At 38.4% G+C, this 17,371-nt stretch overlaps 1 protein-coding gene across 1 annotated transcript; it reads left to right on the plus strand.

Moving 5' to 3' along the window:
* LOC109826629 (V-type proton ATPase subunit c''1-like) lies at positions 5,436-15,876 on the plus strand. Its single transcript, XM_020393654.1, has 4 exons — positions 5,436-5,687; positions 5,777-5,854; positions 14,758-14,928; positions 15,414-15,876. Exons 1-4 carry the CDS (start codon positions 5,575-5,577, stop codon positions 15,583-15,585), a joined length of 534 nt encoding a protein of 177 aa, XP_020249243.1. The 5' UTR covers positions 5,436-5,574; the 3' UTR covers positions 15,586-15,876.

A 17,371-nucleotide genomic window follows, 5' to 3' on the forward strand; every position in this document is an offset into this window, starting at 1 on the left:
TTAATGCATAGGTTAGATTTACGCCCCGAAACTGTAGCGAAAATTCATAAATATGGGTTATGCGACAACAATAACTCATGCAGAAGATAACCCACATGCTCAGTGTTACAAATAATTTACAAAGCAAAACACATTCTTGACTGTGTGTAACACAAAAAAGAGGCTTTTCCATATAAACGCCTCTTAGCATAGCACCACCACCAAAATGTCAGCTTATACATGTAGCTACACCAACTCTGAAAAAATTGAAAATGGCAGGTTGAACATTTCCCACCTGAGTTCCTATATATCCAACAAATAGTAATAATTCTCAAAATAGTGAGATACATGTTTTCTACTTGAAATTTTGAAATGACAAAATATTGTGTAAACAACACATATTTATCATTTTCAAGAAAGAATGTAACATTTTAAAATTCTTTCTTATGCGCAAACTAAATATATTGTCACAGATTCCTAAAGCATTTTTTTTAAAATCGAGATAAATATTGAGAAAGAAAACATGCTATTAAATTTTATGTAAAATAGAAAGATTACCATTTTTTTAAATTTACATTCAATGTTAGAATCTCAAATCTCAATGAGTTGTTCACATATTACGAGAATCACCTCATAGTTCACACTATGACTACGTATAGCCCAATAGCATGGGAATGCAAGAGACACATCACTATAGGCGTCAAAAATTACCAATAGATTCCCGAACACAGCTCAAGATGAAGAGATGACGAAGGACGTCATTGTCTAAGTCAGGGAAGATCGTCCGAGGGCTAGTTGAAGAAAAAGGAAGCAAGGAAATCACAAAAAATAACAACTCAAAGAGAGCATAGTTTCCGAGATAGTGTCAATTGTCTCGAAAATGTGAGATAGGTAGACTGTCTCAAAAAAAGTGAGGCAGTGTAACGTCCATTTTGACGGGTTTCTTGGACTTTGTGCGACCAACGTGGCTTCATAACTGCTTGGGATTATCCATAAATATGGGGAGGCTGTTATAAACTGAAAAGATAGTCAAAATCCCTAAAAATCATGGCATTTAACAGATTGAACGTCGGTTACAAAATTGCCTGGAATGACCCCTTCTTTCGAGACAGTAGGCACTGTCTCGAAAATAGAAGTTGACAGATAAAGTCGGTTTCGACTTCTTATCTTCAGAAATGGTTCCCAGGGGCTATAAATACTTCCCTTGCACCCTTATACATGGACAGAGCAAATTGGCAGCAGAGCATTGATATTTTTGGTGAGCTTTGTGATCCAGAGAGAGAGAGAGTTCTTCACATCCTGAGAGCCTTCGATATTTTCCTTTAGATCAAACCTTGTTTTACTCTTGAGAAGAGTGTTTATCTAACCTTGTTGAGATATCCACCTATGTCCTTGTTTCTAAAATGAAACATCGACTCCAAGCCTTCTTCAGACCAATCTAGATCTATAAATCGGTAGTCCACGGTCTAACGTGTCCATGGCACAGGAAAAGATTCTACGCAAGCAACGACCGATAAACAGTCTCTGCGTGTGTTTCTAGGAGATCTCATTTGTTTGTTTTCATTTGTGTAAAGAAGTTTTATAAAAAGGCTCACATTTTTAAATCTGTAATTCAATAAATGAGTTATAACGGATTCCACAATAAAAAAGATTTCTGACGCAAACACGTTGGCGACCACAGTGGGAGCCAACGGTCTCGCTGCCGAGACCGAAGTGTCACACCGATCAAGATCTCGGTTGACTCCAAGGTCGAATACGAGTTCGACCAAGCAAAGCTCTTGGAATACCTCTCATCCTCCTCCTCAAGATCTTCCTCACCTCGCAAATGCATGAAGATTTCATCTTCAAAGAAGGTTTTTTGGTCTTCAACTCCGATGAAGACTACGTGTGATAACTCTCGCCTAACCGTTGTCGAGGCTTCCCCTCGTAACGATGTTCTGACGATCGACAATGTCGGAACCTCTGCTCACAACGATTCCTCTACAGTTAAGGAATTATTGAACGAAAGTTCACCGACTCTGACGAAGAGGGCTCATCAGAGACAATGCCAACGCCACGCTCGCTAGCTCGCTAAGGCTTTGAAGTAGATCAACAGAGTTCGCTACTACACGGATCTGGAGTCAAAGAGGCGTCAAGTGATCCAGTCACCTCAACGACAAGTTTACTGACATCTCCTCCAAGCCATCGATCGATGAATGGGTCCATGTCAAAAGGACTCGTTCAACTCTTAAGGAACGCATTCAAAAGCGTCGTGCAAATGCCACTCACGCTCGTGTCTTTGTGCAAAAAGCACAAGAAATAAAAAGGAAAAAGGTGGCCAAAGAACCACTAAAATCCCGCAAAGTTTGGATTCTAAAGTTTGAGTTTGCGTGAAAACCAGGTTCGGAGATAGCGGAGACTACCTCCTTCAGCTGAAACACCCTCAAGTGTCTCCTTTACTCTTTTACAAGCTTTGATCAATTTGTGGTGAATTTCCTATTTTCCTACTTTCAACACAAGGTCCGGAAAGGCAATGGTTCGATTGATTGTTTCGAATCCACAACAAAACAAATGATTTAATGATGGTATCATTAGGACATCTTGAAACGTTTATAACCATGGAAATTTAGCCGTTAGGGGGTATAGTGAAAATTAATTTTCAGTTATGAATACTAACGGTTTCCAATTGTAAGTATAAATAAGTTATTTTATACATAATTAACTAGCTAGCCTCTAGTCCCATGATATACGTCAGTAAAGATAAATTAGAAATCCGAAGATAACTACGTTCATCTCTTCTTGATTGTGTCTTTGTTGGCCATGATGTTGATCTACATGAATTCGGATCAGGGTAACTATCGGAACTCCAATAACAACATATGATAGAACTTGGATCAGGGTCGCTATCAGGACTGCAATAACAAAAAAAAAAGTTGCTATCAGTAGTTTTTCTTATTTAATTTTATTAAAATTTCGAGTCATAATTTTATTTTAAAAAATAGAGATTCAACAAGCTACTACGCCAAGGCGGAGGAAATTGAGGAGTCATTCGTGAAGGCGGAGAGAGGAGAAGAAGCAGTTCATGGACAGAGGAGTCCTTCGCGAAGGAGAAGAGAGGATAAAAAAAAGGGTTCATGGCTTGTTTGGATTGAGGGGAATGAGGGTGAAGGGAAGTTAGGGGAACCATTCATCTCCATTCACATTGTTTGGGAACACTTAGGAAGTAAAGTTAATTCACCTTAGTTCCCCTTGGTTCACCCACTAAGGCCTGTTTGGATTTGTAGGGGGTGAAGGGAAGTTAAGAAAAACTGAGTGAAGGGAAGGGAAGGGAGTTCCCTTCCCATTGGTTACACCCCAATTTGAGGGGTAACAATTTTTATACTATTAGGGGGTGAATCAAGGGGAACTAGGGTGAATTAACTTCACCTCCTAAACATCAACGGCGCTGGGCGCCGACATCAAGTCCGGACGGTGAAGAACGAACCACGCCATCAAATAAGCAAAGCAAGTCCGAAACCTTAACCCCCGCGGGAGGGGTATCGGTTCTTCCGTCATGACCCTCGAGAGGTCAATCCGGGATAAAAGAAAAAAATATATATAAGATTCTTACCCCCAAAGCAAGAGGTCACTGGAGATGATGTCGTAGGAGCCTCCTCCACGCCATGCTGCGAGCAAGGGTGACTCCCGGAAAGACGAGACCGACGATTAACCCCTTACTTAATCATAACAATCAAGACAAAACTTAAGAGCATGTTTGGATTTGTAGGGGGTGAAGGGAAGTTAAGGGAAACTGAGTGAAGGGAAGGGAAGGGAAGGAAAAGCAATTCTCTTCTCCTTGGTTACCCCCAATTTGAGGGGTAACAATTTTTATACTATTAGGGGGTGAATCAAGGGGAACTAGGGTGAATTAACTTCACCTCCTAAGTGTTCCCAAACAAGGTGAATGGAGGTGAATGGTTCCCCTAACTTCCCTTCACCCTCATTTTCCTCAATCCAAACAAGAGGGAAGGGAACTCACTTCCCTTCCCTTCCCTTCCATTCTCTCAGTTTCCCTTAGAGTCTGTTTGGATTCGTAGGGGGTGAAGGGAAGTTAAGGGAAACTGAGTGAAGGGAAGGGAAGGGAAATGAAGGGAAGGGAAGGGAATTCCCTTCCTCTTGGTTACACCCCAATTTGGGGGGTAATAATTTTTATACTATTAAGGAGTGAACCAAGGTGAATGGAGGTGAATTAACTTCACCTCCTAAGTGTTCCCAAACAAGGTGAATGAGGGTGAATGGTTCCCCTAACTTCCCTTCACCCTCATTCCCCTCAATCCAAACAAGCCCTTAACTTCCCTTCACCCCCTACAAATCCAAACAGGCCCTAAGTAGCATGGTCCAACGACGAGACTAAGGTGCGACAATGAAGAGACGACCCCCATGGAGAGTTTGCTGACGATGAAACGACCAAGGAGCCGCTATGGGGAGTCAATGGGTATCATATATATTGTTCTTAATTAGCATATCATGCTCGCAGGATTTAAATGAGTACTCTTCATACCAGAGCGGCTCATTCATATTTATCATTTTTTTTTATCTTGCGGAGATGATATTAATGGGTATCATTATTTGCCACATTAATGGTAATCTGAGCTTGTAATCTGTGCTCGACTACGAAAGTGATCATTTCCTTGTCCTGCGCCTGAGAGATCTACGACAGTATTTGGTTGACATTAATTCTTGGTTGACATCCTGAAGCAACACTATACTTTAAGAACCATTGCTTGCTAAGTCCAAAAATTAAACAAAGCAACCAAACCTTTTGTACTATTTACACTTTGCATCATGCATACAGAAAGTTATCGCGCGTTCTAATGTCCACTTATGAACCGCATACAAACATGAAGGTGCCCTATACTAATTTAAAAAACAAGTAATAAGTAAACTCTAATCGAAGTGATCTTGGCATTGTATAATTAAAAAGATACTGAATTCAGATCCTCTCCAATTAGGTGGTAATTGAACAGTGTCTAATTTTTGGTAATTGAACAATATCTAAATTTCTCAATTCTTATTGTCTATAATACTTTCGAGGAATGATATCAGGTCATGGAAGGTTTCCATTGATATCTTGAAAACCATTATGGTCTTGAAAACTATATGTAAACTTAAAAACACCATAGTCAAAATTATCATTTAGGAAAGTAAAAATCCATCCTAGCATGATCACATTCATTTGAATGGAGATAGATGATAAATATTGAAAGAATTAGACACTCTTTAGTGTACACCTAAGTGAAGAGGGTCTAAATCCAAATATACTTGTAAGTGAAAATGTTGCCAAGCATCCTCTTGGGCAGCCCAGTTATCAGCCTACCTTATTTCTCTCTACATATGGGCTTCCAATGATTTAGCCCATTAGCATGTTACTGGATTGGGCCACTCTTCAGAAAACGAATCTCAGTCGGAACGCATATGAAATTAATCGAGCGTGAATTTAACAAAATTCTTTCTCGCGGAGCGAAACGATCTCTCTTCGATCTCTCATCTCCTCTCTCTTCCGCAGATTCGTTCTCTCTTCTCATCGAAACCCTAGATTTGTACCGGTTCAGAAACCCTAGCCCTACTTCAAGTCCGATGGCGGGATCGGCGAGCACGTGGGCCCACGCGCTGACTCGGATCTCTCCGTACACCTTCGCATCGATCGGGATCGCGCTCTCTATCGGCGTCTCCGTTCTCGGTGCTGCTTGGTAATTATCTAGTTCATTCGCTTATTTGTTTTGTTTTCGATCCATGTTTTGTTCTGTTTTTTATTTTGAGTTATTTTTGATGATTTTAGGGGGATTTACATTACGGGGAGTAGCTTGATAGGTGCTGCGATCAAAGCGCCTAGAATCACGTCTAAGAATCTTATCAGGTGCGAATTCTATCGAAAAATAACAGTTTTTTTAAGGAATTTGATGCTTGAAAAGTCGGCTGTTTGTGAAATTTTTGATTTGCTCTAAGCCTCAAACTGATGATAGTTAACATTTATAGGAATGCAGGATTTTAGTTTCTTTTAGTGTTAATTGAATGATAAGCATATAGAATATGATGGTGCTATTGGTAGGTCAACTGATTTGACCAGCATCGGCTCCAATTTCAGTGGAAAATACAGGTATTTTCGTAGATGATTGTTGGTATTTTTGTTATGTGATTAGAATCACAGATGAGAATAAGTCTTTCGTAGAATGGATGTATAAGATAAGTAACCAAAGTGTGTTAACATGATAGATCGTGTGACCTTATGTACAGTAGATGGTAATATGTAGCTGCTATATGGACCTTGTGCAAACTGTGTGATTACTGTGAGGAGATGTCAGGCCATACGAGACATCTAGGCATTTGGCGTTACTAATGGACTTGCAAAGCCCCCGTTTTAGGACCTATAAATACCTGGATTAACTCTTAACATAGTTTTCGAGGTTTAATTGAATAACTCTGTTTAGCTCTTTGATGCAAACTTGAGCAAATTATTCATAAAGACTCATTATATCTCCTATGTTCATTTCAAGCTCACCTCACCTAATACATTTGGGTTGACCTATATTGAGTTTATACTTTTTTTGGCTAAATCCATAGCATTTCCTTTCTTTCAAGTTTGAACTTCATTTGCCTTGCACTCTATTGTTTGTATTTGATCAACATATGAACCAAATTGAATTCAATAGGTTGTTGCCAGGCTTATCGCATGCATGCTTTTTAGAGCTTACTTTTGTTTTCATGACGGGCTTAAGCTAGTCTGAATGATTGAACCTTAAGCTATGGGTGCTACCTTTAATCTTTGGGATAATTTCTTTGCATAAAGAGTCATATGTTAAGACTTTGAGCATGTGATAAGAGGCTTAAGCTGATTTTTAACTGATGAAGGATTTTATTTAGTAGTAGGAGATAAAGTAAATTAATACTAGAGATAAGGAAGTGATTGATTGCTCACTCACTGTCCTTTTTCAGATAAAAAAGTGGGACCCAACAAAACTTTGTCAATTAAGTAATAGAGATAAGAGCTCCTTTGATTCAGCACAGCTTGTGGTTAATGCATACCCCTCCATTTGGAGAAAAACCGTGTTAGAAAACAGAAACTGATTGTGCTCAGTTCAGTCAGGCCTTATTTTATTCTTGTCTGATTGAAAAGAGATGCCCTCTTTAACCAACTAAAACTATCTCAAATGTCAACCTAGCTTGTCATCAAGGTTTTACATGTCGGCCGACGTGTCCGACATGTCGGTTTGAGGGCTTGAGCGACACGACATGGACTTTTTCAACTTGTATATCGGTTTTCAGGGCCAAATCGGAAATATTGGAGGTCATATCGGACATATCGGCCGATTTTCCAGTCTTAAAAAATCGGTCGATATGGCCCTTTTTTAGATCTATTTTTTGTTATCGGGTTTGGGTTTAGTGATAAAAATCCAAACCCGTTTGATCCGTTCTCATGTTTAAGTGTTTTTTATGAACCCGATAGAAAGAAAAGAGAAAAATTAGGGCTACAGCGGATTTGGGAACCGATCACTCCTTTTGTGAACAACGATGCCCTTCCCCTATCTCCATCTCGGACCCCCGTCGTCCATCTCTCGTTGCGCCCCAAAATCCGAACCCCAACCAAACCCGAGAGCGACAGGGTATCTCGTCATCGGGATAAAGGGAAGAGGGTGACCGGTGACTCATCCAAAAGATCCCAAGCAGACGAATAAGAAGAAGAGCATCGGCACTGTTTCCCTGCGATGTCGGAATCCACCCATCACCGACGTTGCCTCTAGAATTTATAAAGTATGCTTATATTGAATTTATGAATGCTTAGATTACATTTAGGACATGATATTATACATATACGCGTCATTCGATATGGTAATCCGATATGTTGTCCATGTCCCCCGATATATCCCTGATTTTCGCTATCCGATATGGATTTTAACCGTCCGACATGAGCCTGACATCCAACATTTAAAAGCTTGTTTGTCATGTCTATTGCTAGCATCAGCTAGATCGACTGACTATATATATAGAGAGAGAGAAATGGAGAACCTTGGTACTAAGTTGCTCAATGGAATTTGGTAGTGATGTGGATTGATCTGACCCCTACATCACTACTCGAAAATAGAGCCTCAACCACTTTTCACTTACTCCAATGTAGATGTAGGGACCAGATCAGTTCACATCACTACCAAGTTCCATGGAGCAACTTGGTGTCAAGGTTCTCCATTTCTCTCTCTCTCTCATATATATATATATATATATTTATGAAACCCATTATTCGTAAGGAAAGTTGGGCTCTCAGTGTTTCTTCATCAAGTTGTTTACACAAAACTACACCAAATCTTGTAATTTCTGCAATGTGAATTTGGTACAACACTTGAATATTTTCAACCTACCGCCAAATAAGCACCGCACACTATCAAGTGGTAAGCTGAGGCTAGCTAAGAGAGTGTTTGGGAGGCTTATTTTTTTGAATCTTGTAAGTTATACTAGATTTTAGTGGCTTTTGACTTTTATGATAAAATTGCTGTAAAAATTGTTTGGGTAGAATAGTAATTTTGTTGGTCAAACCTTGCTTATGTAAGTGTACTTATAAGCTACTTTTTCAAAAGCTGTGGTACACCAACGTTTTAAAATGGGGCTTATTAGTTAACTTATTTGGTATTTTACCAAATAGATAGACATGAAAAGCTAACTTAAAACCTAGTTTGACCAAATCTCCCAAACACCCTCCAAGATCATGCGCCTACTCGGACAAAGTTGAGCTATTCAGTCAAAACTCATACAATTCTTGTCCGATCAAAACCAATTCTATGCAATCTCGTCTAGCAATATAGGGCTAGGAAACAATGGAACTAAGGTGTACTATAACACTGCAGACATTTCCATCTTTAGTTACTTGCATTGGGTAAATCAATCAGTGGAAACTCATTATCAGCTAAATATTACCCTAGTTGGTCCACTTAAAATTAGAACCAGTAAAACAACCATATATCCCCCTTGTCTGGAATGTTGTTGTTGATGTATTCCATCTTACAAGATGGAAGACAGTAGTCACACAGACTTAACGATGAAAACATTAGATTTTAGGCATGGTTCATGCACATGGTGGCATCATTTATGAAAGTAATGCAATTAGATGTTGTAAACATGCTTGACAATGAAAGCTGAAATTTGAAAATTACTATGGCAGAGGTTGTGACCATTCCATTGACACACCACAGATTCGCAGAATACTGTTTGTCAACTAATTCTTCATCATACGTGATTTGGCTAGTAGCATATGGTAGATATTTGAGGTTAGAGCATGCTTATATCTTCCGCGAATTTTATGATGTTCTTGTTGAGTTTATGTGATATCTTCAGGTATCTATGTTAAATTTGTGAGGAGCTATTATTAGCTATTGACCTCAACTTTTATGTAAACTCATCATTCTTTGTTATCCTTGCTAACGTGAGACTATACTCACGTGAATATCCCTACAAAATTTCCCATCTTTGATTTATTAAATGACAGAAGTCGAGAGATTCAAGACCCGGAATAAATATACCATCATATTACTACTATGCTCAGTTGTATTATGGTTCTCTTTTATTTCTTGGAATTTACAAGCCAAATGTTTTTTCCTCTATATTGAAAGCAAACATATGAGCCAAAAAGGATCACTTATGTTTCTTCTGATTAACTTTTCTCCTTGATTTTCTGTTGGTATCAACTTCAAGCTAAATTAGACCAATTCCTTGAATAATTTAAGGTCTATCTATGAACCTCTAGGTATTCTTTTCGGCCTTCCTGTAGTAGAACTTTTTTTACTATAAGATGAAGAAAAAAAATATGAGTTAATTTACCGGACAACTTTTGATCATCTCCCTATCATTTTTCCTTTCATTTCTTAGTGTTGTTGCTTCAAAATATTCTTCATTATTTACCTGACTAAAATATTTGCAATCATTTCTATTGTGAATTTACTTCTTTTCCTGGATATCATGAAAATTAATATCTCATTTTCCTGTTATCTGCGTTCACTTTTGATGTAAACCAGTCTTCCTCCTAATACATGCATTCACACCTCAACTGAAGCATAATCCTAAGTCATTAAATTTTCTGGTCTAGTTATCACGCTTTTAGAACGATGGCTTAGATGCATCATAAAGCTGTACTACGCAGTTGAAAGGATAAATCAGTAGTATCTATTTAGATATTCTAAATTTCCGTGAAAAGGCAACTAATCTGTCATACATGCATACTATAACTTTGACACGTGCAAATCCACATGCTATAAAAACATTTTATTTTTACAGCAAGAAATATATATGAAGATAATTTCATCTTTTTATAGAGAGTATGCATTTAACTCTTTAAACCTAAAATCTTTCATTGATTTTATTTATGCATTAGTATAAATAAATCATGTGAAGAAAACATACAATTTTGTGGGCTCCTTTTTCTTATGACATTGAATGATATAGAATATTCTAGAAGCAAAAAGAAAAGAAAAGAGGAAAGACCACATATTGTAAAATGACATTTTTGTCCTTTTAGTTACAATTGAGAAGGACTTGTCCAACACTCACCCAACTTTGCACTATCCTTAGTTGGTTTTTAATATAGTAATAGTAGTATAGATATAGGTGAGTTATTACATTGGGCAAGCGTGAACTTGAGATTCATGTTTCTTATAAACTGTGACACTAACTGTATGAATTAGTAACAGAATCAGACAGTGAAGAAGACACTGATTTTCCTCAAATATATATGATGAACAAAGAATCTTCTAGTGTATCAGGAGAAGACATAGAATCTTCTGAAACTGATATACATGACCTCCAAGGAGAGATTTCCTATTTCTGATGAGGATATAGAACGGCTAAAGATGGTCATTCCTAAACCTCATTGTCATGATGTTTATAGGAAAACAGGTATTTTTAATACCAAATTTCTCAATAAACATTATTACATATTTGATAGAGTTGACGGAAACATCGAGTTACATGGGGAAGATAGCTTCAAAAACATTCCATTCCTCAATCAAAGAAAAATAAATAAATTAAAAGAAAAATATAAAGATATTATAAACTGTGACACTAACTGACATGGCGTGATAGCAACCAAAAAAAAGTTGTTCTCACTTCACTAACATTCTAGGACCAAAACCTAACAACTTGTTTAATTGTTTGGCTAGACAATTTTTCCCGAAAATATAACCTCCTGAATGCTTGTGTTTCACATTTCCATCTCAGTATGTGATGTAATCTTAGTGTAGCCTACCAACCTTTGCTTGGCTCGCATTGCCATATGCATGTGCATAGTCAAGTTTTCATCCAGGTATTTTAGGCCAAAACTGATTTCACTGCCAACATATCCATCCTAGATCCCACATTCGCTGGTAGAATAATTGGTCTTATGGGTGACTGGAACCTGGGGGAGCAATCATCTAAAATTCTTGAGATTTGGGAAGTTTGCGAGACGGAGGGTGAAAATAGTAATGCAGTGCGGGAAAATTCAGTTTTATAGAGTATGATGCAATGTTACATTAAACGTTGGGCGCTCCTGGGCGCCGGACTTGGCGCCCAGCGCTTAGACGCCTAGGCGGGCGCCTAAGCGGTTTCTGGACGGTTTTTTTCTTCTGGGCGGTTTTTCTTTTTTTAATTGTGATACTTGAAGATAAATATATATACTCAATCAACAATGCATAAATACAAAAATACCAACACAACACATATGCTATCCAAAGTATAATAGTCAATCAAAGATGCATACATACTAAATGACAAGGCATACAATATCCAATAACTAGAAGTTTATGTCCCAAAATATCAGCAAAAATATAGTCAAACAGGAATAGTCTAGATGTAATATAATGAATTAGCAATATGCATCTAATCTAATGTCATCATCTTTGATAGAAATCTCTTGGTTTCGTGCAACATGCCTATATCATTAGTGGCAAGCAAGATGTCATCCACATACAGAACCAGAAAAATATACTTACTCCCACTGAACTTGTGATATACACAGTCATCAACAATGTTCATCTCAAAACCGAACGAGATAACTATTTGTTGAAACTTATGATACCATTGACGAGGAGCTTGCTTGAGTCCATAGATGGATTTCCTTAATTTGCAGACCATATTCTTTGGGTCTCCCGACACAAAGTTTTCTGGTTGCACCATATAGATCATCTCATCAATGTCTCCATTGAGAAATGCAGTCTTAACATCCATCTGATGTAACTCAAGATCATAATGAGCAACAAGTGCCATGATTATTCTGAAAGAGTCTTTCGATGAAACCGGAGAGAAAGTCTCTGTATAATCAATGCCTTCCTTTTGAGTATAGCCTTTAGCCACAAGACGTGCCTTATACCTCTCCACATTACCGTTTGCATCCCGCTTGGTTTTAAAAATCCATTTACAACCAATTGGTTTTGCACCTTCTGGTAATGGGACAAGTTCCCAAACCTTATTGTCTTGCATAGACTTGTACTCTTCATTCATGGCATCAATCCACTGTTGAGAGTTAGAACTTTTCATGGCCTGAGAGAAGTTGATTGGATCATCTTCTAACATTCCACTACTTTCCTCATGTTCTTGGAGAAATACAATATAATCATCCGGAATAGCATTTCTCCTTTCTCTCGTGGATCTCCTTAGTGGCACTGGTTCTTGAGGTTGTTAGTTTGTTCTTCTGGAACAGGGAGTTGTTCAACATTATCATCTTGAGGTTATGGATTTACTTCTTGAGCAATAACAGGTATAGGAACCTGAATATTGTCAAAAGTAACTGTATGGATTGGATCTGAAGCCAATTCCTCCTCAAAACTAATATCTCTAACCTTATTTCTCCCCCCAAACTCAACATCCTCAAAGAATGTTGCTGTTAATAGGAGCATACACCTTCAAGATCTTGGCCACCGCTGTCCACCAACTATCACTCATAGCAATCGCCTCCACCTTAGCGCCTTTAGCGGTCTTTGCAAGCTTGCATCTCACCCATGCTTCATCGGAAAACATAAATCTCAACTTCCCTTTCTTCTCAAGAAGACTCCGCAGAGTCAAAAATGTAGTGGCGAAACGAGTAACTCCAGGTCTCACAATGTCCCTTTTGTCACAAATGCGACGCATCATAGACAAAGTCTTGTGATGACTATAGATAAAGATGGTGAGGGTCCTCGCCTTCTCAATTGCTCCTTTGAATAAACTCAACTTCCCGATGCTTTCAAGCATCAGGTCAACAGTGTGTGCTGCACAACTAGTCCAAAAAATCCTCGGCCTCCTCCTATATAAAAGCTCCTTCGCGGCCATATTTGCAGCTGCATTATCCGTGACAACCTGAATGACTTTATCAGCTCCAAATGTAGGGAGCATGAATATTATAGTTTCAGCACTCAACTCAATACAGATACACAATTATTGCATGTACAGTTGTAAGCTTTGAGCAAATGCAGAGAATGAATATTTTTTTCTTTTTTTTCTTTTTAATTACGATACTTGAGACTCTAAAAACTTAGGAGCTGCAAAACATTAATAAGCTGCAGTTTTAGCCATACCGAAACTTGAGACAATTACTAGCACTGGCAGTGCTAGACTCTACCAATATCAAGCATTCAAGCATTTTCTACAGAAATAACCCATACAAACTCTCAAAAGACAGAATGAAGCAGAGAAATAAAAATTATAAAATCACAAATTGGTTCATTTGTAATCCAGAGTAAAGTGACCAAAAATGGGCTGGCTGTCCACTGAACAAGACATTTTACCAATGTTACTCCTAAGACAATCATGTAATTAACAGTTAATTTTTTAACAACTAAAGGTTTTCCATAAAACAAATTATCAAGAAACAATTACGGAAAAACTGGAAAAAAAAATTCAAAAAGAAAGAAGAAGAAAACTGTAAAATGTGTGAAGTGTGAAGTTTTGAACAGCAGAACAAATTAAAGAAAAAAAAAGAAATCAGAGAACAACTAAAAAAATACCAGATGTATACAGGACATTAACTTAAATTATCAATTAAATACAAAAACACAATATCCTTACCTCCAAATTATCAATTAGTCTTTTACCTTGTTAAAGAGATGAAGCGGACTGTTCGACGAAGCTCGACTGTTCGACGAAGCTCGACGAATTCGTGGCGGCGTCCAGATGTTCGACGAAGCTCGACTGTTCGACGAAGCTCGGAGGTTGAGGCTTCGACGACCAGATGTTGAAGACGAGCTCGGAGGTTGAGGCTTCGACGAGGAACAGAGCGGAGGTTGAAGACGAGGATCTGACGGCTTCGACGAGTCTTCGAGCTTTGACGAGGAACAGAACGGAGGCGACGAATTCGTGGCGGCGTCGGGTAAGTGAGAATTTCTGAGTTAGGGTTTACTTTAGTTTGGGTTTTGGGTTTCGGTTTGGGTTTTTCAGCGCCCGAACTCTTTTTTTTTTCTTTCAATTAGTGAGGCGGGCTTTTTTTATTTCAATTTGTGAGGCGGGCCGCTTAAGCGGCCCGCTTAGCTCTGGGCGGCCGTTTAGGCGCTCCCAGCGCCTAAACTTGGCCGTTTAGCTCTTTTTTACACGCCCTGGGCACCGCCTCCGCCTAGGCGGGCGCCTAGGCGGCCGCCCAGGGCGTTTTTTAAAACACTGGTATGATGTAAAACTACCAAGCTGCACAATCACGATCATACATATGCTACATGGGAAACTTTTTATAACTAGCAAGTAAACAGTAGATATAGCATAATACATACTCTACTTATTCCATCTTCCTTTCTTGTGCATATTCCATGGCTGTTGAAATATATTTCTTTTCCTGAGCAGCGTTATCTTTTGTGAGGCTGTTGCTATATATGGCGTTATTGTTGCAATCATCCTACAAACCAAGCTAGAAAGTGTCCCAGCATCTCAGATATATGCTCCAGAATCTCTAAGAGCGGGATATGCAATCTTTGCTTCTGGCATTATAGTGGGCTTTGCAAACCTTGTTTGTGGGTATGTTTTCAATCTTGAAGGCTTATCTTCACTTTGGTTCCCTAAATTCCTTTTCTTTTCACTGTAATAAGCTAATGTATTAGTTTAACACTTCAATCCCCCAAAGTTTCAATCCCACTACACTGCACCCAACATGCTGATTTTGGTAGAATTTTTTGGTTAAATTTGATGCATTTGGTCCATTTTATCCCGTTGCTAGGGGGATCCAAATAACCAAATGATCCCAGCAGTAGTACATGTGGTTATCAAGTGCTGAGCACGCTACATAAATTAACAGAAAACCTGATGAAATGTGGATGAGGTATTAAAAGTGAAATGGGATTGAAACTTTGGGGGCAGCAAAGTGCTAAAGAAATATTTTGGGTTATCAAAGTGAAATATGGGTAAACTTTGGGGTCCTAAAGTGAAAATAAGCCATCTCGTTATCTCAGATGATCAAGTGTCGTTATTGATGACTGAAACTCAAACCTGATTATTCTTGACAGGCTTTGCGTGGGAATAATTGGAAGCAGCTGCGCACTTTCTGATGCTCAGAACTCCTCCCTCTTCGTGAAGATTTTGGTCATTGAAATCTTCGGTAGTGCCCTTGGTTTATTCGGAGTGATTGTAGGCATTATCATGTCAGCTCAAGCAACTTGGCCAGCAAAAGCAGCGTGAGATATTGTCGTAAGTAGACTAGCATTATTGTGTATTCCCAGGGGAAAAAGAAGTTGCCCTTTTTAGGGTTTGATAAATGTTGCCAATTTGGTCTATGTTGAGCATGTAGATACATGCTTTGTAAAATTTCATTTACTTGGTCTTTTGAACAAGAGAGAACTATTTGTGTTCTGATCAATATAAAGTTTAGATGCTGCTTTTATTTGTAAGGATTTAAGGTTTAGATTTACTGCATGTACTGAGGCTACTGCCCAAGTCCTGAATAATGAGAGATCTAATTCTTTCTTATTACTTCTGCAATCTGTTTGTAAAGTGGTCCTATTTTGGTTACGGAGCTTTTTTTAAATCAAATATCATGAAGACAAATTAAGGCTAAACTTCTATTTACTTTGATCTTTTTTCTTTGAATCGTATACAATGAATACAAGACAAGGCTGAGAGTAAATGTCTTTGTTGATAAAGTCATTCTTGATTTTTAAGAAGCTAATTAAATAAAACACCAATAAAACACCCATAAGCTAATTAAACTAAATCTTATTTATGGATGGTTCAAATCTGAAGGGCTCTGAGTCTGCATTCTAAAATCAACACTCTTCGACTCGATCTGCAAATATTCTTCTCTCTTTTCCACAAATTTGTATTTATTCGGTTGACTAGAATGGATTTTTCATCAATAGATTTGTCAAAATCGAGTAGGCCACTGGTAGGTTCTGCGGGACAAACCTTTAATATTATATAAATTCATTTTTTGGGACAAATTTTTGAAAACAACCATTTTAAGAAATTAATGAGCAAAATCGACATTCTCCCATAAAAATTAGTAAAATCGATCATTTTCATCTGAGCTAAGTTGAAGACGGTCGATTTTGTTGCCGGTGTTTTTTTAACTACACGGGACTACTAGTCCCGTGTAGTTAGGGCATGCTAATCCAAGATTAGCCATGCCAACCAAATAGGCGAGACTAGTAGTCATGTCCATTTCATGGGCAAGGGGCCAAGTCTCTGCTTAAAACTTGGGACTAGCAGTTTCGAGTTTTAAGCAGAGACTCCACTTGTTTTCTAGGAAATGAACGTGACTACTAGTCCCGTCCATTTCCTGGGCACAAACTCAAAATGCACGAGACTGCTAGTCCCGTGCATTTCCTGTGCACTACATTGTGCACATTTTTTATGCAACCTCCATGTTAATTTCTTGTAAAAACATTGCAACCATATCCATTTTTGTGTATTTCTTGTACAAATCTAAAAAGCACCTCATATCGATACATATCGTAATAAATCTAACAAATTCCCACCACAAATCACACCACAAACTCATTTACAAATCCAAAAACCATCTCACATTGATATGAATACATAATATACTCATTCTCATCACACCACCCAAATAATATACCAAAATAGGTTTGTAATGTATATAACAATAATGATTAGTTTACATACATCCAAGAACTCTTCTCCTCCTCCTTTGTCTTCATCCTCCTCCATCCCGAGCTTGGACGAGTTCGTTATCCGGTTGCGTTTGTAGTTGTGACGGTCCAGCTTCATCGTTAACATGTTAGGAAGGTCCGGCTTCATCGTCGTTCCTGCGTCGTCCTCGGCTTTGTCGTGGTTGTCGTGCGTCCATCATGAAGATCTTCGTGAGTTCGGCTTAAGGCTTGGTGAAGCCTCCGCACTATCGACTGATATATCGATACATGTTGCTGTGCTTCAGGATATGTACCTGCGAGAGATAATTCAAAATCCAAAATAGGAAAATTATTTTAATATTCAAATTACGTAAATC

The sequence above is a fragment of the Asparagus officinalis genome, chromosome 1 (assembly GCF_001876935.1).
Source record: "Asparagus officinalis chromosome 1, Aspof.V1, whole genome shotgun sequence".
NCBI classification, from domain to species: Eukaryota; Viridiplantae; Streptophyta; class Magnoliopsida; order Asparagales; family Asparagaceae; genus Asparagus; species Asparagus officinalis.